Source organism: Phyllobates terribilis, unplaced genomic scaffold (assembly GCF_046119375.1).
Source record: "Phyllobates terribilis strain yellow unplaced genomic scaffold, ASM4611937v1 Scaffold_4__5_contigs__length_816908805, whole genome shotgun sequence".
In the NCBI taxonomy this organism is placed as follows: Eukaryota; Metazoa; Chordata; class Amphibia; order Anura; family Dendrobatidae; genus Phyllobates; species Phyllobates terribilis.
In genome coordinates, this window is record NW_027362764.1 from 268,024,098 (window position 1) to 268,043,663 (window position 19,566).

General features: G+C 45.0%; 1 protein-coding gene across 1 annotated transcript in view; it reads right to left on the minus strand.

The window, feature by feature from the left end:
• The window catches only part of SFRP4 (secreted frizzled related protein 4), a 76,343-nt gene that overhangs the window by 31,599 nt on the left and 25,178 nt on the right, over window positions 1–19,566 (minus strand). Inside the window, exon 4 of the mRNA XM_073676606.1 lies at window positions 4,037–4,235. Coding sequence (XP_073532707.1) covers window positions 4,037–4,235 — 199 coding nt within the window. The remainder of the gene's footprint in view (window positions 1–4,036; window positions 4,236–19,566) is intronic.

Below are 19,566 nucleotides of genomic sequence, written 5' to 3' on the forward strand. Positions count from 1 at the left end.
GGACATGTGACATACACTGCCAATCACACATGCCCTTGCTTGTGTGAAAAAAAGCACTTCGCTCCGTGTGTGCGCTGCTGATAGGCTGACAGATTGCACCTCCCCACTGCAAATGCGGGAAAGAGAAAAAAAAATGGAGATCTTCATTGTTCCTGCAGAGATCCATCCCCTGCCCCTCCCCCCGCCCCGCTGTACACTCAAACTGCGTATTAACATTAATTTTCATCATTACTGAGAAAAAATCCAGTTATGATTTTGGTGCACGAACAGTTATCGAACATAACTTCGAACAGCCGAATTTTTCTCAAATTGTTCGTGTTCGCCGACCGGCTCGAACACCGCCCAAAACAGCTCGAATTTGAGATTGGCGAACAGTTCGAGTAGAACAACGCTCATCTCTAGTTGTAACGCCGTAGAGGCTTTAGCCCTCTTCTTGAAACGGGGTATGTTTTCAGTTTTTCACAACATTCAGAACTATTTGGTGGCACTAATTTCTCTTCATTTACTTAATTTCTCTACAGAACTGTTTTCCCTGTGGGACACAGCGTCCTTCCTTTACCTTTATATTTTCTCTCCCCCAAGTGGTCGGATAGATGCACCTTTCCTATATTATTAGGATACCTTATATGTCTATTTACCAATGTGTTGATTGACCAAACGTGGCATGTCTTTACTGTCCAACCACCACAACCCCTTTGTTTTCCACACCATTTCCTTAACCCCATAACCTCCCTTCCCAACATCACGGAAAGAAACCTTACTCGCCTCCTCTCCAAATTGCACCTCACCACATGGGCACTCGACCCCATCCCATCCCACCTCCTCCCCAACCTCACCCCCACACTCGTCCCATCCCTAACCCATCTCTTCAACCTATCACTATCCTCTGGTACCTTCCCTGCTGCCTTCAAACATGCCACAATCACGCCCATCCTCAAAAAGCCAACCCTCGACCCATCCTCCCTGTCCAGCTATCGCCCCATATCGCTGCTCCCATTTGCCTCCAAACTCCTTGAGCAACACGTTCACGCTGAACTTTCCTCCCACTTTTCATCTAACTCTCTCTTCGACAACCGACAATCTGGCTTCCGCCCCCACCATTCCACCGAAACTGCCTTTACCAAAATCACCAATGACCTGCTCACAGCCAAAGCTAACAGACAATTCTCTGTACTCCTTCTTCTTGACCTGTCCTTTGCTTTCGATACAGTTGACCACTGCCTCCTACTACAGATCCTCTCTTCCTTTGGCGTCCAAGACCTTGCCCTATCCTGGATCTCCTCATACCTTTCTAACAGCACGTTTAGCGTCTCCCACTCCCACGCTACCTCCACACCCCGCCCCCTCTCTGTTGGAGTCCCTCAAGGCTCTGTCCTAGGGCCCCTACTCTTCTCAATCTATACCCTTGGCCTGGGACAGCTCATAAAATCCTATGGCTTCCAGTACAATCTGTACACTGATGACACCCAGATCTACCTCTCTGGCCCAGACGTCACCTCTCTGCTGTCCAGATTCCCAGCATGTCTATCAGCCATATCCTCCTTCTTCTCCTCCCGCTACCTCAAGCTCAATGTGGACAAAACTGAACTCATTATCTTTCCACTATCTCGCATATCCTTCCCACCTGATCATTCTATCACAATAAATGACATCACTCTTTCCGCTGTAGCGACAATCCGCTGCCTCGGAGTAACCCTTGACTCTGCCCTGTCTTTCAAACCCCACATCCAAGCTCTCGCCACCTCCTGTCGCCTCCAGCTCAAAAATATCTCCAGAATCCGTCCTTTCCTCAACCCTAACCCTACTAAACTGCTTGTGCATGCCCTCATCATCTCCCGCCTCGACTATTGCAACATCCTCCTCTGTGGCCTATCTGCTAACACTCTCGCACCCCTCCAGTCCATCCTCAACTCTGCTGCATGACTCGTTCATCTCTCGCCTCGCTACTCCTCTGCTAAGCCCCTTTGCAAATCCCTTCACTGGCTCCCATTCCCCCAGCGTATCCAGTTCAAACTACTAACACTGACCTACAAAGCCATCCATAACCTCTCTCCTCCATACATCTCTGAACTAATCTCCCGCTATATTCCCTCACGTAACCTCCGGTCCTCCCAAGACCTCCTTCTCTCCTCCACACTTATCCGTTCCTCACCCAATCGCCTCCAGGATTTCTCCCGAATATCCCCCATCCTCTGGAATTCTGTGCCTCAACACGTCCGATTATCCACCACATCCAGATCCTTCAGACGGAACCTGAAAACCCATCTCTTCAAGAAAGCCTACAGCCTGCAATGACCCTGCTGCCTCCTCAACAACACCGGAGCTGCTGCAACCCCCAACCTACTGTCTCCTCCCCACTCCTGTAGAATGTAAGCCCACAAGGGCAGCGTCCTCTTCCCTCCGTACCAGTCTATCTTTGTTAGTTTGTTTACTGTAAGTGATATTTTTACTTGGTATGTAACCCCTTCTTATGTACAGCGCCATGGAATCAATGGCGCTATATAAATAAATAATAATAATAATAATAATGTGTCGTGGGCAATCTACAGCTTTATTTTATATGAAATACAAGTCTCATAGGCATAATGAAATACAAATAATTAGATCATCATAGATCATTCATGCATGTAAAGAAATCCTTGAGAAAGTGTGTGTTTAACACGCGAAACATGCGTATGTAGGGTTCTGCACTTTCTCCTTGTGCATTCCCTGGGGGGACTTCACCTGCCACATGGGTAAGGTTTCTTTTTATTGAACTATTTGATGGGGGTTTTTCTGACATACTTTCATTTACACATGTGTGACATAGGACAGATTGTATACATGTCAAGATTCCACCTGTCAGTCATAAGATACTACCTTCTATACTAGCATGTTGCATGTGTTTTTCCTACCCCAGGATTTTTTCTTGTTGCTATTTTGCCTGTCCTGGTTATTTGTAAGAATGTTTTTAACCAGTATTTAATAAAAGAAAATATTTTATACACACTCCCTTTGCTCCTCATCTTTTCAAGCTTTATATTATATGGTACAATTTTGCCTTTTGATGTTTCTAGATATTTTGCTTTGACACTGAAAGAATTATATTATCCTTTTGTTCATAGTGTCATTTTGATTAAATCTTTATAGAGTATACTGATGAAGGTCATTGGGGCCGAAATGTCTATGTTGTAATACTCAGTTCCTTTTTGACTCCTATTAAAAATTATGAAATATTACTTGTGAGTGCCAAGTTACTATATTGTATGTTACTGGCATTGGACCCTACTTGAGCACCTACATCAGGAGTGCCGTATTACCTATTGTGACTTCTGAAAGCCAGGAGTGTGTCCGAAACACTGAAGAAGTACACTTTTTTATTTCACTTGTTTTCTGTTTCTCTTCAATCATGGTTTTGCATGGTGCAAAATACTGAACTTAGTACGCCCCTTCTCTAAATATAGGTCTCCAGCACTAAAGGGGTTGTCCACTACCCAGATAACCTCTATTTTCCAGTGTAAGAGAAAAATAACCTTTCGATTTGGCGGTCTAAAGGAAGTGTGAGAACTGCAGCCCATAAACTGCCTCTGATAAGCTGCAGTGCTAACATGGCATAATAATGTCACACAAGAGCTGAGAAACTTGGTGTTGATTTAGCTGTAATGACGCCAGGGAAGGATGTAAGTATATATTATTTTTATTTTACACTGGAGAATATAGTATTTAAGTAAGGGTTGTTGACTACATGGACAACTCCTTTTAGCTATGATATGATTGGCTGCAGGGACCTAAAAACAGTTTTCTCTTTAACAGATAACTCTAGAAGAATGGCTGGATATAGAACATTCATAACAATCTTACAATAATCCTTTTGTAATCATAATAATAATAATAATAATTGTACATTGAAAGGTATTTATATAGCTGGTTTAATTTTTGATTAACCAAGTAGAGGCAGTACACTAATAAACTAAAATAATTATAAACTACAGTAGGTCAAAGTATTGAAGCATTTTTTTGCGGCAAAGACTTTTGTGCAAGACTTAATATTTCTCACCTTGAACGCCATTGGTAGCACATTATAAGAACATCTTGGCTAGGAAGTAACTGTGGACACTGACAAGATGAGTTTGTGATGAGAGGCACTTGGTATCGAGTAATAGTTGATGAAGATTTCAATGTTTCTTTCACTTCCACCACTGTAGTTATTTCATTGCAATTACTTCTACTGACACTTTTTACTTTTGCATGGATTACTACAAAAGAAAACAGTGAAATTATACTTGTAGAGATTGTGCATTTTTGATGCCGTCAAGAGCTGAACTCTCAGTAGATGCCGTCTACTATTAATCACTTAGATGCCGCTGGAAATATCTGACAGTGGTATTTAAAAGTAATGGTTTCTGAATGCATATCAGCTCCAATCGTCCCTGGTGACATGAACACAGGACGCCGATGAGTTAGCATGGCAGGTAGTGGCCTATTGAAGGTCACCGTCACTGCCATCTTGGTACTCCTGTGAAGCTCAGTGGCAGGTTGTGCATAAAAGGAGACCGTGATTTTCTCTATATTCTGCAGCATATAGCATTAGTGAATGAACGATCACAGGTTCAAGTGAATAAAATTTTTAAAAAAGTTTAAAAAAATATATAAAATAAAATAAAAAAATATGAAAATTCAAATCTCTTTACCCTTAAAATAAAGAAATTAAAAATAAAAAAATAAACATATTTGAAATCGCCATGTCGTTTAAAGTCTAGCCTTTCAAAATATAAAATTAATTACCTACATGGTAAAGCTCTGAATTGTGGTCTTTTGGACACCACACACAATTTGTAGTTATTTGATGAAACCTGGTGAATCAGGAAACCTTGCGATTTAGTTAGCGTGAATTGGCTTAAATGGCCACCACCATTTTATACATTACAGGAGATGCATCAGACAGAGAAGACTCACATGACCTCAGGCACAGTTTGGCTAATTTCTCCATAAAGCCTTACAGCTATTACATCACATGGTACAGCACTGCAAATAAGAGGAACTATCATAGCCTGTATACAAACACAAGTAGGGAATGCAGCAGCAAATGTGTGATAAATCTAAACAGTAAGAAGTTTTCAGAGCTCATAGCTAAAAGCCACAGAGATAGGAAGAGAAAGCCATAAAACAGCAGTGAAGATGATTAGTGAGTGAGGAAAAGAAAATAATACAAATTTAATTGATAGGAAACTGACGCTTGCTTGATCACTGTGGTTATGGTGCTCTTGCAGCATTTCAATTACATATTTAATGTTTGCATTCATGAAAAAGCAATGTCAATAATATAGCCGAAAGAAAAAAAAAATTTAAGTTTTCTGACTGCTTCACAAGATGTGTATGACACAAACAGTACTACTTATTTTATTGTACACCTGTTGTATTAGTCTAATTTGACATACATAAAGTCAACACCTTTACTGCAGCCTGTTGACACTACTTTTTGGAGATTCTTGGTGGTATTTGGAAAGATGAGAATTGTGTTTAAAACATACAAACGAAAAGTAAAAAATAACTGTGAGGCTGTTGCTTCACAAAATATCAATGTCACAAACTACTCATTTTTTGCACGAGTCAAATTCAATGTACATGCACACCACACCAATTTTGCGGGCTGTTTCCTCTATTTTTATATACTTACCATTTTTGGGAAGGTGAGAATTGTGTTTAAAAAATTCAAAAGAGAAATAAAAAAATACAGTCATTTAACTGTGTGACTGTCTGCTTCACAAAGTGTGTGTGTCACAAACTAAATTTTTTTTGCACACTTGTTATTTGAGTCAATTTCAGCATATTTACCATATTTTTCAGACTATAAGACGCACCGGACTATAAGAAGCACCTAGGTTTTAGAGGAGGAAAATAGAAAAAAAATTTAAGCAAAAAATGTGGTCATGATGCCCTGTTAAGGGGGAGAGGATCTGTTGCTGGCACTGTTATAGGGATAATGTCCCCCAATTTTGTTAATACCCCCCATCCTGGTATATATGCCCCCCTCCTTCCTGTTATACTTGGCCCTCATCCCCATCCTGGCACCCCAAACCACCATCCTGGTATGCATGGCCCCCCTCATCCCTCTTCCTGGTATGTATGGCACCCTTCATCCTGGTATGTATGGCCCCCCTCACACCCATCCTGGTATCTATGGCACCATCATCCCTCTTCCTGGTATGTATGGTACCTTTATTCCTCTTCCTGGTATGTATGGCACTCTTCATCCCTGTATGTATGGCCCCCCTCATCCTGGTATGTATGTCCCCCTTCATCCCTGTATGTATGGCCCCCCTCATCCTTCATCCTTATATGTATGGCCCCACTCATCCTGGTATGTATGGCCCCTTCATCCCGATATGTATGGCCCCCCTCATCCCTCTTTCTGGTATGTATGGCACCCTTCATCCCTGTATGTATGGCCCCCCTCATTCTAGAATGCTTGGCACCCCCTGATCCCCGTCACACTGCACAGAAAAAAAATAAACAATTATACTCACCTCCTCTCTCCTCCAGCGCTGTGTCAGTCTGCTGCCGACAGGGTTCTCACTGTGTGAGCCGCGCATGGCGAAACTGCCATGTGTCCTCACACAGCAAGATGCTGTGCCAGAATAGCAGTGTGTGGGGAGTAGTGACCATACATTCTCCCTAATAATGTGCACACTGTAGCCGCAGCACGGCTCCTGCTGCGCTCGGGTGTCAGTGTGCCCACTATTAAAGTCCATGAATATTCACCACACCCATGGGAGTGTTGAATATTCCTGGACTTTAATAGCGGGCACACTGACAGCCGAGCACAGCAGGAGCCGCGCTGCAGCTAAAATGTATGCGCTATTAGGGAGAATGAATGGTCACGCAGTCCCGGCGTTGGGAGGAGTGACTAGAGGAGAGAGACACAGCACTGGAGGAGAGAGAAGGTACTGTAAGTATGAGTGTTTATTTTTTTTTCTGTGCAGCGTGACGGGGATCAGGAGATGCCAAGCATACCAGGATGAGGGGGGCCATACATACAGGGATGAAGGGTACCATACATACTGGGATGAAGGATGAGGGGGGCCATACATACAGGGATGAAGGGTGCCATACATACCAGGAGCCGCGCTGCAAGCACAGTGTGCCGGATATTAAGGAAAATGAATATTCACTGCTCCCCACTCCCATGGGTGTGGGGAGCAGTGAATATTCATTTTCTTTAGTAGTGTTCACAGTGTAGAGTGCAACAGGCCACTGCTGCCTCTTGTGCCCTGCTACTCAGCCGCTGTCGCTTCCCCCACATCCCTCATCATATAAAGACTGTACATTTTCATTTGTCTCACATATATTATTATGCAGGATCAGTTTTAGGCAAGATTTTACATGAACAAATCACTACTTCCTTTCTTTTTTGTACATTCATTCTAAAACAGACTATACTATAGTCCTGTAAATTAACAGCTATCTTTTAACCATGTCTCCGATATCCCAATTATATCATAATTTAGTTACAATATTATTAATTTTAATTATTCCTCCATCTCGGTGAGGTTTCTGGCATTAGTCAACATGCACATTATGTATTTTTTGTATCTTTGTTCCTCCTCTGTTTATTAATTGTTGTAACCCCTACTTCCATGCCACCCAACCTTCATTACGCCTACAACCCTCTAGCTATTCTTTCCACAAGTACATCTGCACTCTCCCCATTGAGATGTAGCCCATCTCTAACATAGATCTTGTAATCAACAGAGAAGTCTTCCTAGTTCTCCATGAACCCAAAACGCTCCTTCCTACACCAATTCCTAAGTCACTTATTTACCTTCCTAAACGTTCACTGCCTCTCTGGACTGGAATCGTTATGTAGGTAATATTTCAGAGAATACTGCTTTTGAGGTCCCTTAAGAATTAAATCCTGAAATATTTTTTAAGGACCTTCCACCTACTTCAAACTATGTCATTGGTGCCAATGTGCACCATGACCTCTGGATCCTCAACAACCCCAACCAGTAATCCTTTAACTCTAAGATGACACATGACTAAAAAGATGCAGGTCTTTGTGACAGATTTCCCTGTCTGAATCCTGCACTACCAGCACCTGTGCAGCCCACACTGCACTCCTAATCTCCGCCTTACTGGAGCAGACACTCCCCTAGCTTTCAGAGGATGTGTCTTACAGCAGCTAACCCTATACTGAGACCCACTTCATCTGCCAACGTTCTAAACTTGTTGGGGGAGCTGGATCAGGACTAACCTCCCCTACTCTCTTGCCATCTGACTGCCTTCCAGCTAGCTGTCTCATTGTCCAACAGCTCCACACTACTATTCTCCCCCACATAAACCCCAGAGAGTACCTGCTCAGAGAACAGCAAAATAACTTTCCATATTTTCAATGGATTTAAGTGTTGCGAGCTGCTTATTTAGATCCAATACCTGGTCTTTCAAATGTTCGACATGCACACATCCAGCACAGCAGTATGCACCATCAAATGACTGTTCAAGGATTGCATACATGCGACAAGATGTACAAACAATCATCCATCATCATCATCCCCGACTCAGTTGTCAGTTTTCTCGGGTGTGGGAAATGTCCTGAGCACCGTGCTCCACCCCTTTCATTCCCACCTCTAGATATATCCTGACTCAGAGTGCCACTAACATTTCGACTGCCATTGCTGATGTCCCTAGCTCAACAGCTTCCAGTGCCACTAATATCACCACCACCAACACAGCTAGGTCTTTGAGTCATGTCCTCCACCACCTCTGCCCCATCATTTCCTGTCCAAACACTGACTGTTTTCATCCAGTCCATCAAATGGAATAAGTTGTGAATAACAGTGCCTTGAAAAAGTATTCATACCCTGTGAACTTTTTCACTTTTTTTACATTACACCCACAAACGTAAATGTGAACTTTTTCACTTTTTTTACATTACACCCACAAACGTAAATGTATTTTATTAGGATTTTATGTGATATACCAACACAAAGTAGCAAATATTTGTGATGTGTAAAGGAAATGACACATGGTTTTCTAATTATTTTAAAAATATAAATCAGCCCCCCTGATTCAATACTTAACAGGACCACCTTCGGCTGCAATTACTGCTGCAAGTCATTTGGGTTATATCTTTACCAGCATTGCACACCTAAAGGCTGACATTTTTGTCCCATTCTTCTTTGCAAACTAGCTCTAGCTCAGTAAGATTGGATGGAGAGCATCTGGGAACAGCAATTTTCAAGTCTTCCCATAGAATCTCAATGGGATATAGGTCGGGACTTTGTCTGGGACATTCAAACACATAAATATGCTTTGACCTAAACCATTCTATTGTAGCTTTGGTAGCATGTTTAGGGTCGTTGTCCTGCTGGAAAGAAAACCTATGCCCCAGTCTCAAGTCTTTTTCAGCCTCTAACAGGCTTTCCTCTAGGATTGCCCTATATTTAGCTCTATCCATTTTCCCATAAACTCTGACCAACTTCCCTGTCCCTGCGAAAGAAAAACATCCCCACAGCATGATGCTGCCACCACCACGTGTGACTGTGGGAATGGTGTTTTCAGGGTGATGTACAGAGTAAGTTTTCCGCCACACATAGCGTTTTTCATTTAGCCCAAAAAGTTCTACTTTAATCCCATCCGACCAGAGCACCTTCTTCCACGAGATAGCTGTGTCCCATACATGGCTTTTTGCAAACTGCAAAAAGGACTTCTTATGGCTTACTTTTAAAACTGGCTTTCTTTTTGCTACTCTTCTATAAAGGCCAGATTCCTGGAATATACAACTAACAGTTGTCCTGTGGACAGATTCTCCCACCTGAGCTGTGGATCTCTGCATCTCCTCTTGTTTGCTTCTCTAGTTAGTGCTCTCCTTGCTTGGGATGTCAGTTTAGTTGGACGGCCATGTCTTGATAGATTTGCAGTTGTGCCATACTCCTTCTATTTTTGGATGATGGATTTAACAGTGATCCGTGAGATGATCAGAGCTTAGGCTATTCTTTTATAACCTAACCCCGCTTTACTCTTCTCCATAACTTTATCCCTGACCTTTCTGGCGTGTTCGCTGGTTTTCATGATTCTGTTTGATCTCTAATGTTCTCAAACAACCCTCTGAGACCTTCACAGAACAGCTGTTGTTATACTGAGAATAAATACACACAGGTGGACTCAATTTACAAATTTTGTGACTTCTGGAAGCAATTGGTCACTCAGGATTTTATTTTACTGGTATCAGACTAGAGGAGGCTGAATACAAATGCACATCACAATTTTCAAATTTATATTTTTTAAATATTTAGTAAACCATTTATCATTTCCTTTACACTTCACAAATACTTGCTGCTTTGTGTTGGTGTATCACATAAAATTCCAATAAAGTATATTTAAAGGAGTTGTCCACTACTAGGACAACCCCTTCTTGATCTAAATGTTTGGCCCAGATAAAATCAAAACACTTATACTCACCTCCCGTGCCAGCACTGTTCCAGCGTTGTCGGCACTTGCAGTCCAGGGGCTCTCGTGCAGTTGTTGTGACACATGAGCCAGGCGCCCAATCAGTGCTGGTGTCACTGTCCCCACCTTTTGTCGAACTGAGTTGAACATTAAGAGGAAGTCAGGGCTGCAGTTGATCTCTGACTTCCTCTTCATGTTCTATTCGTACGAAGGTGAGGACAGTGACACAAGCACTGATTGGGCGTCTGCCTCACGTGTCACGGGAACCCCGGAACTGTTCCTGCAGTGTCGGTATGGGAGACGAGTATAAGATTTTTTATTTTATCGAGGCCAAGCGTGGGGTATATATAAGTTTATATATATATATTTTTCTAACCCCCTTTATTAAGATTTTTTCATGATAGTATATATTAAACACTATTTTTGCATTATTTATTATCAAATCCCTATGATGGGTATATGCAATTGTATATATATGTTATGGATCCGGGTGGTGGAACCTCTGTGCTTTGATGCAAGGAGGGAACAGAGGGGCGTAACTAAGTGCCTACTCAGACCGACCCAGGTCACACAGCGGCTTAGTCGACTCGGTGAACCAAGGAGGGACCGGGCAGGTGAACCAAGTGCCACTCTGGGACCGACCTTGTGTGAGAGCAGGTAACTCCCACTGGTCAGATGACAGTGGGGAAGACCACTCCCTGGGATTTGCTCCTTTACGGGTGAGAGCAGAGATGGGAGCAGTCCGGGAGGAAAAATGAGGAATGAAGAGGCGGTAATAGTTCGCCCAGAATCCATTGAATCGCCTTCAATCCCTCCGGTCGGGGCCACTTTAAGACGGCAGACACCTTCTCGGGATCCATCCGCAGACCGGTCTCAGAAATGATGTAACCAAGAAACAGCAAGGAGGTCTGCTCAAAGAGGCATTTCTCATATTTACCATACAAGCGATTCTTCCGGAGCCTCAGCAGAACCTGACAAACATCCCTTCGATGTGAGGGCAGATCCGGGGAGAACACCAAGATGTCGTCCAGGCACACCACCACGCAGGAATACAGGAGATCTCGGAATATGTCGTTAACTAGCTTCTAGAAGACGGCTGGAGCATTACAGAGACCGAAGGGCATCACGCGGTATTCGTAGTGACCATCCCGGGTGTTGAATGACGTCTTCCACTCGTCTCCCTGGCGAATCCAGACCAGATTGTACGCCCCCCGAAGATCGAGCTTGGTGAAGATCTTTGCGCCTTTTAGGCGGTCAAACAATTCTGAGATAAAAGGCAGGGGGTACTTATTTTTGATGGTAATCTGGTTTAGGCCCCGATAGTCAATACAAGGATGAAGCGAGCATTCTTTCTTCTTAAAGAAGAAGAATCCCGCTCCAGCCGAAGAGGTGGATTTCCGGATAAATATCCTAGCAAGATTCTCCTCAATGTACTCAGACATAGCACGGGTCTTGGCCAATGACAAGGGGTAGATTCACCCACGAGGAGGTGAAGCACCAGGTATTAGGTCGATGGGGCAATCATACGGCCTATGAGGTGGTAGTGTCTCAGCCTCCTTTTTGTCAAAGACGTCCACATAGGACCAGTAGGGTGCCAGGGGGCCAGGTAGGTTAGCCGGCATAGACGGGGGTCAAGCAGGACGAACCGGAACCAGACAGGATTCATGGCATTCCTGACCCCAACGGAGCACTTCACCAGATCTCCAATTCAGGACGGGCTCATGTCTCTGTAACCAGGGCAGACCAAGCAAGAGGGGATGAGAGAAACCGGACAGCACATGAAATGAGATCTTCTCCGAGTGCAGCATTCCCACCTGAAGAGTTACAGGCTCAGTGACCAGCAAGATGGTTTCCGGAAGAAGCTTCCCATCCACTGAGGAAACCACCAAAGGTTCAGCCAGAATTATGGTAGGAATCTGATAACGCTCCACAACGGCCTGTTGAATGAGATTCCCTGCAGCTCCGGAACCCAGAAAGGCAGTCTCGAAGAAGCGGATCTCATCCCTGGTGACAGAAATGGACAGAATCAAGGACGGAGAGGAAGAACTCTTGCCTAGGATGACCTCTCAGAGCGGCCCTAGACACTGGAGTTTCCTGGTCTCTCCGGGCAGGAACGGATCAGATGCTCTATACTGCCACAGTAGACGCAACTCCCCTCGGCGCGGCGTGTCTCCTGACGAGACTTGACCATCTTGGCTTGGTCAATTTGCATTGGCTCTGGAGAAGACACCTGGGGGATTGCTGGTTGCGAGACAGGCCTTTGGAAGGTTGGAGCGAGATGCGGAGGTCTTCTCTCCCGGGTCGTCTCCTTAGCACTTTCCAGAAAGCGGATGTCGATCCGGGTAGCTAAAGACACCAGGTCGTCCAGGGTGGGAGGTATGTCTCGGCCGGCTAGCTCATCCTTGATCCGTCCAGAAAGTCCCTCCCAAAAGGTGGACACCAGTGCCTCATTATTCCAGGCCAGTTCAGATTCGAGGGTGCGGAAACGCACGGCATACCGTCCCACAGAAAGACTCCCTTGACGGAGTTGGAGAAGTGAGGAGGCAGTAGAAGATCTTCGTCCAGGTTCATCAAACACCTTCCAGAAAGCCGCGAGGAAGGCCTGGAGATCGGACACCAAAGGATCCCCTCTCTCCCAAAGAGGGTTAAGCCATGCCAACGCCTCTCCGTTGAGGTGAGACATGATGAATGCCATCTTGACCCGGTCGGAGATGAACTGGTGTGCCAGAAGTTCAGAGTGCAGCGTGCACTGATTTATGAAGCCCCAACATAGGACAGGGTCACCATCGAAAGCCGGGTGCCACAGCGCCACAGGGTAGAGGTGCCTCCGGAGTGGGTGCCGCTCGATTAGAGACGGACACCGTCGGAGTAGACAGCGTGTCAAGGCGGGAGTTGACTGTCCGCAGATAGGACAGGATAGTCTCCTGTTGGGATCTCTGACGAGAGACCTCCTGTTACAGGTCTGAGAGTGAAGGAGCCTGGGAGCCACTGGATTCCATGGCCTGTGCAAACTGTTACGGATCCCGGTGGTGGAACCTCTGTGCTTTGATACAAGGAGGGACCAGAAGGGCGTAACTAAGTGCCTACTCGGACCGACCCAGGTCACACGGCAGCTTATTTGACTCCGTGAACCAAGGGACCGGGCAGGTGAACCAGGTGCCACTCTGGGACCGACCTTTTGTGAGAGCAGGTGACTCCCACGGGTCAGATGACAGGAGCTGACCGGTACAGCAGATGAGCATGGCAGGTAGGGTGATCCGGGTAGACAAGCAAGCGCGTACGGCGGATAGCCAGACAGGTACTCCGGGTAAACGAGCAGGCGGGTATGGCAGGTAACTTGGCAGGTGCTCCGGGTAGACAGGCAGGAGGGCACGGCAGGTAATCTGACAGGTGCTCCGGGTAGGCAGGCTGGCGGGCAGGACTGTTAGGCAGGCTGGCGGGCAGGACTGTTAGACAGACTGGCGGGCAGGACTGTTAGACAGACTGGCGGGCAAGGAACCTGAGGGCTTAGGAGAGTGTTAGCACACAAACAACAACCTTGCACAGGCACCTCCATTTTGGAGGAGGTGCTTAATATAGGGGCAGTCCTCCAGCCATTGGCCGGGGACTCATTAGGATGGCGCGCGCGGCCCCTTAAAGAGGGAGGGAGCGCGCGCACGCCCTAAGCACAGTGCCCGGGAAGCTGCACGTAGTGCGTGCCTCAGCAGCAGGAGAACAGGAAGACGCCGGATCGGTACCGCGGTGGTGAGAGGAACGGCGTCTCTGCCCGGCAGGAGGCAGAGATGCCGATGCTACAATATATATATGTGCATGTGCTAGTTACATCATTGCTTGTACAGCATTTATTAGAGGGTACTCTTTTTAGATATCTATATTTATACTAACCTTATGGGCATACCCCTCCCCCCCTGAGCTCCTTTGTATTTGTTTTTAATGGCTTTTTGTCTTGTGTTGTGTCTTTATCTTGATTGACTAATTAAATAAAATATATTGAATTCATTTAAATTGGGGTTTCTTCCATTATGCCTTTTTGGTGGTTTTTGTCTTATTTATTAAAGTATTTTGGGTGCATGATTAAGTGAATATTTGGTATTTCCTTCTTTTCATAGGATTTATTCTTTGAAAGATAAACCTGTCATTCTAGCCCTGCTGGTGTTCTTTCGTCTTTGAAACAAATTCAGGTTTGCCACAAACTTGGTTGTATTTTCCTCCACATTTTGCCCTTCATTCCAGTACAGTTTATTCTTCCTGCTACAATATACACAATTGTAAGACAACTGCAACTTGCAATTGCAAGTTTTATAATCAGCAAATGTGTTTAGGGGCATACCCCATTCCTTCACATTTCCTGCAGTCTCTCTCACTGGTGGTCACCACTCACCTGACTAAAATATTTAACCTCTCTCTTTCTTCAGGTATCTTTCCCTCCTCATTGAAACATTCCATAATAACCCCTTTACTTAAAAAGCCATCCCTGGACCAGAACTGCACTGCTAACTACATATCGGTCTCTAATCCTCACTTCATCTCTAAACTCCTGGAACGCTTGGTCCACTCCAGTCTAATCCACTATCTCTCAGATAACTCTCATCTCGACCCTCTACAACCTGGTTTCCGCTCTTTACACTCCACTGAAACTGCCTTCACTAAAGTCTTTAATGATCTACTAACAGCTAAATCCAAAGGTCACTGCTCCCTGCTGATTCTCCTGGATTCTCTCTGCCGCATTTGACACTGTAGATCACCAGCTCCTCCTCACTATGCTCCGCTCTATAGGCCTCAAGGAAATCGTTCTCTCCTGGTTCTCCTCCTACCTCTCTGACCGCTCCTTCACTGTATCTTTTGCCGGCTCATCTTCCTCTCCTCGTCCCCTTACTATCGGGGTTCCGCAGGGCCCAGTCCTAGGCCCCCTCCTCTTCTCTATATGCACTGCCCCTATTGGACAAACAATCAGGAGATTTGGGATTCATTATCATCTCTATGCTGACGACACCCAATTATACACTTCTTCCCCTAACATCACCCCTACCCTAATACAAAATACCAAGGATTGTCTGTCTGCTGTCTCTGACATCATGTCCTCCCTCTATCTTAAACTGAATCACTCCAAAACTGAACTTCTTGTGTTTCTCCCCTCTACTAACCTAACTCTACCTAACATCGAAATTACTTGGAGGGTTCAACCATAACTCCCAAGCTGCACGCCCGCTGCCTTGGGGTCATATTCGACACTAACCTTTCCTTTACTCCCTATATCAGATCACTCACTCACTCTTGTCACCTGCATCTTAAAAACATCTCCAGAATCCGACCTTTTCTCACCTTTGAAACTGCTAAAACTCTTATTGTCGCTCTTATTCACTCTCGTCTGGACTACTGCAACTCTCTTCTGATTGGTCTCCCTCTTACCAAACTTTCTCCTCTCCAATCCGTCCTGAATGCGGCAGCCAGGGTCGTATTTCTGTCCAGCCACTTCACCGATGCCTCCACCTTGTGCCAGTCATTACACTGGTTGCCCATTCGCTACAGGGTCCAATATAAACTCATTGCTCTCACCGACAAAGCTCTCCACAGTTCTTCACCGCCTTATATCTCCTCTCTCATCTCTGTCTATCGCCCTAAACGTGCCCTCCGTTCTACAAATGACCTAAGACTAATATCCCCCATAATCCGAACCTCGCACCTCAGTCTCCAAGGCTTCTCTCGTGCTCTGGAATGCACTACCCCAGACGATCCGACTGATGCCTAGCCTCCAAGCCTTCAAGCGAGCTTTAAAAACCTATCTCTTTAAACAAGCCTACCACCTCAACTACTCAGTAAACTAACTTTCCCCTGTGCCCTCCTTCTAAATATTATTCAGAATCTGCACCCTACTAGTCATCTGTCTCGACACCCTCCATGCACACGATAACTGCACTCGATACTTCAGTATAGCACTTAAACATACTGGCTGATGACCTGATCATGCAACTTTATATGAAAATCCCTATTTATTATAATTGCCAGACCTGAAATAACAAGCACTTTTCACCTATTGTGTCCACCTATTGTGCCCCCATTTCCGTGGAGAATGTAAGCTTCCGAGCAGGGACCTCACTACTAATGTAATTGTTTAAACTGTCTTAAATTGTATTGAATTTATTGTCTGTACATGTCCCCGCTTAATTGTAAAGTGCTGTGGAATATGTTGGCGCTATATAAATAAAAATTATTATTATATTATTATTATACCTCCCTCTGTGAGTAATAATTCCTAGAAGGATTTTCTTGTTTGCTCAATGTCTCTGTAAGCTTTGAATGAGTTCTATGGGTCCTGGAATTCCATAAATTTTACCCTAAAGACCAAATAGTGCACCATCTATTATTATAGGCATAGCCGTGTGTCCAGTACTCACATTGGTGCCATATTGGATGTATTTCTGAAAACTAAAAAACTAGTTCAATAAAATTTGAAGTGTGTTACCGAGAACGTACAAAAAGATTCAATAAAGTGACCGTGAAGAAAATGCAAATTGTAATTTTTCAAACTTGTGTTGCATCAACTGCATAAAAAATGTTGGTATCAAACTACTCACTACCTTCCTAGATAAATACATTACAGGTATAATTTACAAAAAAGACATTTATGGGGAACACCGTACAGATACTGTGAAGCCCAGCTGTGCTTGGTATCACAAATCCTAGAAGGGTGTATTGAAGGATTCATCCACAAGAGGCCCCCATAACCATTCACACATCTCCACCTTCCACCTCAGACCACCAGAGGGAGCCTGTTAGGGATAGATAAATAGGGAAGGTGGAGCCAGGCAGTTCCGGTTCCTCTGAAAAGTTCAGCAAGTACAAACCTGAATGCAGAGTCAAGCTCAGTTAGTCTAGACTTGAGTTGACAGAAAGCAAACCTGTTGAGAGAGTTCCTGCAGTGCAAAAGCCTGAGAGAGGTCAGTCTGCAGTGGAGTGTGTTCTAGACTCAGTTGTAGCTCAGAGAGGTGAGCTTTAGGTGTGCCGGCGCCATAAGATCGGTGAAGCGCGGCAAGCTGCCGTTAGTGTGAGTAGCCTAGAGAGGGCCCGAGTAGGCTGAAGGCGAGTAGAGAGAGTTAGTACAAAGGGGGCAGAGGAGCTTAACTAGCTCACCCCGAAGAAGCAGTTACCGGACACCGGGTCCGAAGCTTACTGGGATCTCCATGACCCAGTAGGATAAACCAGAATCACTGGAGAACTACAAGTCCCAGAATCGCTAAAGTGCTGATACGTATCAGAGCCAGGAGGCACATAGGCCCCGTAAGATGGGAGAGTGTAATCCAACAGAAGGCCCTATCACAAGGTCAGCGAGCGCAGGACAGAGACAAAGTTAGGCCTAGCTCCAGGCAGGTCAGAAACTTACTACGCAGAGTCAAGAAACAGGAGGCCCAAAACCCGCTCATTGGGGAGGATCCGGACATACACTCTTCACCCTACAGTGCTCTGGGAAGTGCCTGAATTTCCATCAGTAAAAGGTACTGAAGTGACTATCGTGTCTGTCCCTGTTCTTGCTCTGACCCGGCGGGGTCTCTTCATCCTGCTTTCCCCGTTCATACACTGCCCTGAGGCCTAGCTCCACCTGTGGGGAGCTACACCATCCAGCTGCCTTACCACCAGCCTCAGTGGACTGCGCAGCGCTGGTGATCATCACCAGAATCCACAGGTGGAGTCACGAACTCTTTTATAAACGTAACAAATCACCAACCCCTTTTTAAAGGAGAGGCCCAGGGTACGGGCCCGGGAGCCGACCACCGCGACATCCCTAAAGGCCAGGCTAAAGGCCCGGGTACCGAGTCATCCCCATCTCCCCCTGTGCTAGTCAATACCATCCCTGTGGGAGGAGAGGCAGCATAGCTGAGTTTAGATTTGTTATAGTCCTTCAATAAGCTATCCTGTCATAGCGCTGTTACCTCTGCTGTACGGCCCCTCCCTCCACACTGCTGGTCCAGAGATGTATCATTAATCACACTTATGTTTGTTATGTTCAGAGCAACTTGTAATCACTCTGCAGTGAGATTAGAGCAGAGTGTCATTAGTAGAGATGAGCAAACTTGTTCGGAAAACGTTCGCCAATCTCAAAGTCGGCACGAACATTGCACATTCGGATTCGTGTTCGAATTCCCAAGCATTTTCCTAAAAATTGGCAAAATTCAGCCAAAGTTCGGTAAATGATTGAGTTTCCACAAATGCTTTTTTTAGGAGTTTGGCTAGGATAGTGGTGCTGTATGATGAGTGTGTTTAATGAGGGGAAGGGGTCGGGAGAGCTCAGAGGAGCAGTGGACTGTTATTCTTAATTTTTTTTCTTAGCTTAATGTGTGGAGATCCCGGCAGCCAATCAGGGCGCAGAAACAATCCACAACATCCAAACACAAAGGCTTGTGTCATTGGCTGCCGAAGTCACATGTCCATCTCCATATAAAAAGCGGACGTGTGACTTCAGTGCCATTTTGTCAGTGTAACAGCATAGTGAGGCTGCTTCTGTTGCAAGAAGTCAGATAGTTAGCTAAGCGTTTTATTGTCAGCTAGTTCAGTTAGATAGGATCCTGTGTGAAATCGACCTTCCAGCATATCAAACCTTTGGCTAATAGTGTGGTCCAGACACCAGTCCACATTTCAGAATCTAAATCCTTTGTGCTATTTGTGCTAATAGTGTGGTCCAGACACCAGTCCACATTTCAGAATCTAAATCCTTTGTGCTAACAGTGTGGTCCAGACACCAGTCCACATTTTAGAATCTAATCCTTTGTTCTAATTGCGTGGTCAAGCCAGCAGTTCAAATTTCAGAATCTAAATCCTTTGTGCTAATTGTTTGGTCCAGACTCCAGTCCGAATTTCAGCATCTAAATTCTTTGAGCTAATTGTGTGGTCCAGACACCAGTCCACATTTCAGAATCTAAATCCTTTTTGCTAATAGTGTGGTCCAGACACCAGTCCACACTTCAGAATCTAAATCATTTGTGCTAATAGTGTGGTCCAGACACCAGTGCACATTTTAGAATCTAAATCCTTTGAGATAATTGTGTGGTCCAGACACCAGTCCACATTTCAGAATCTAAATCCTTTGTGTTAATTGTGTGGTCCAGCCAGCAATCCAAATTTCTGCATCTAAATCCTTTTGTG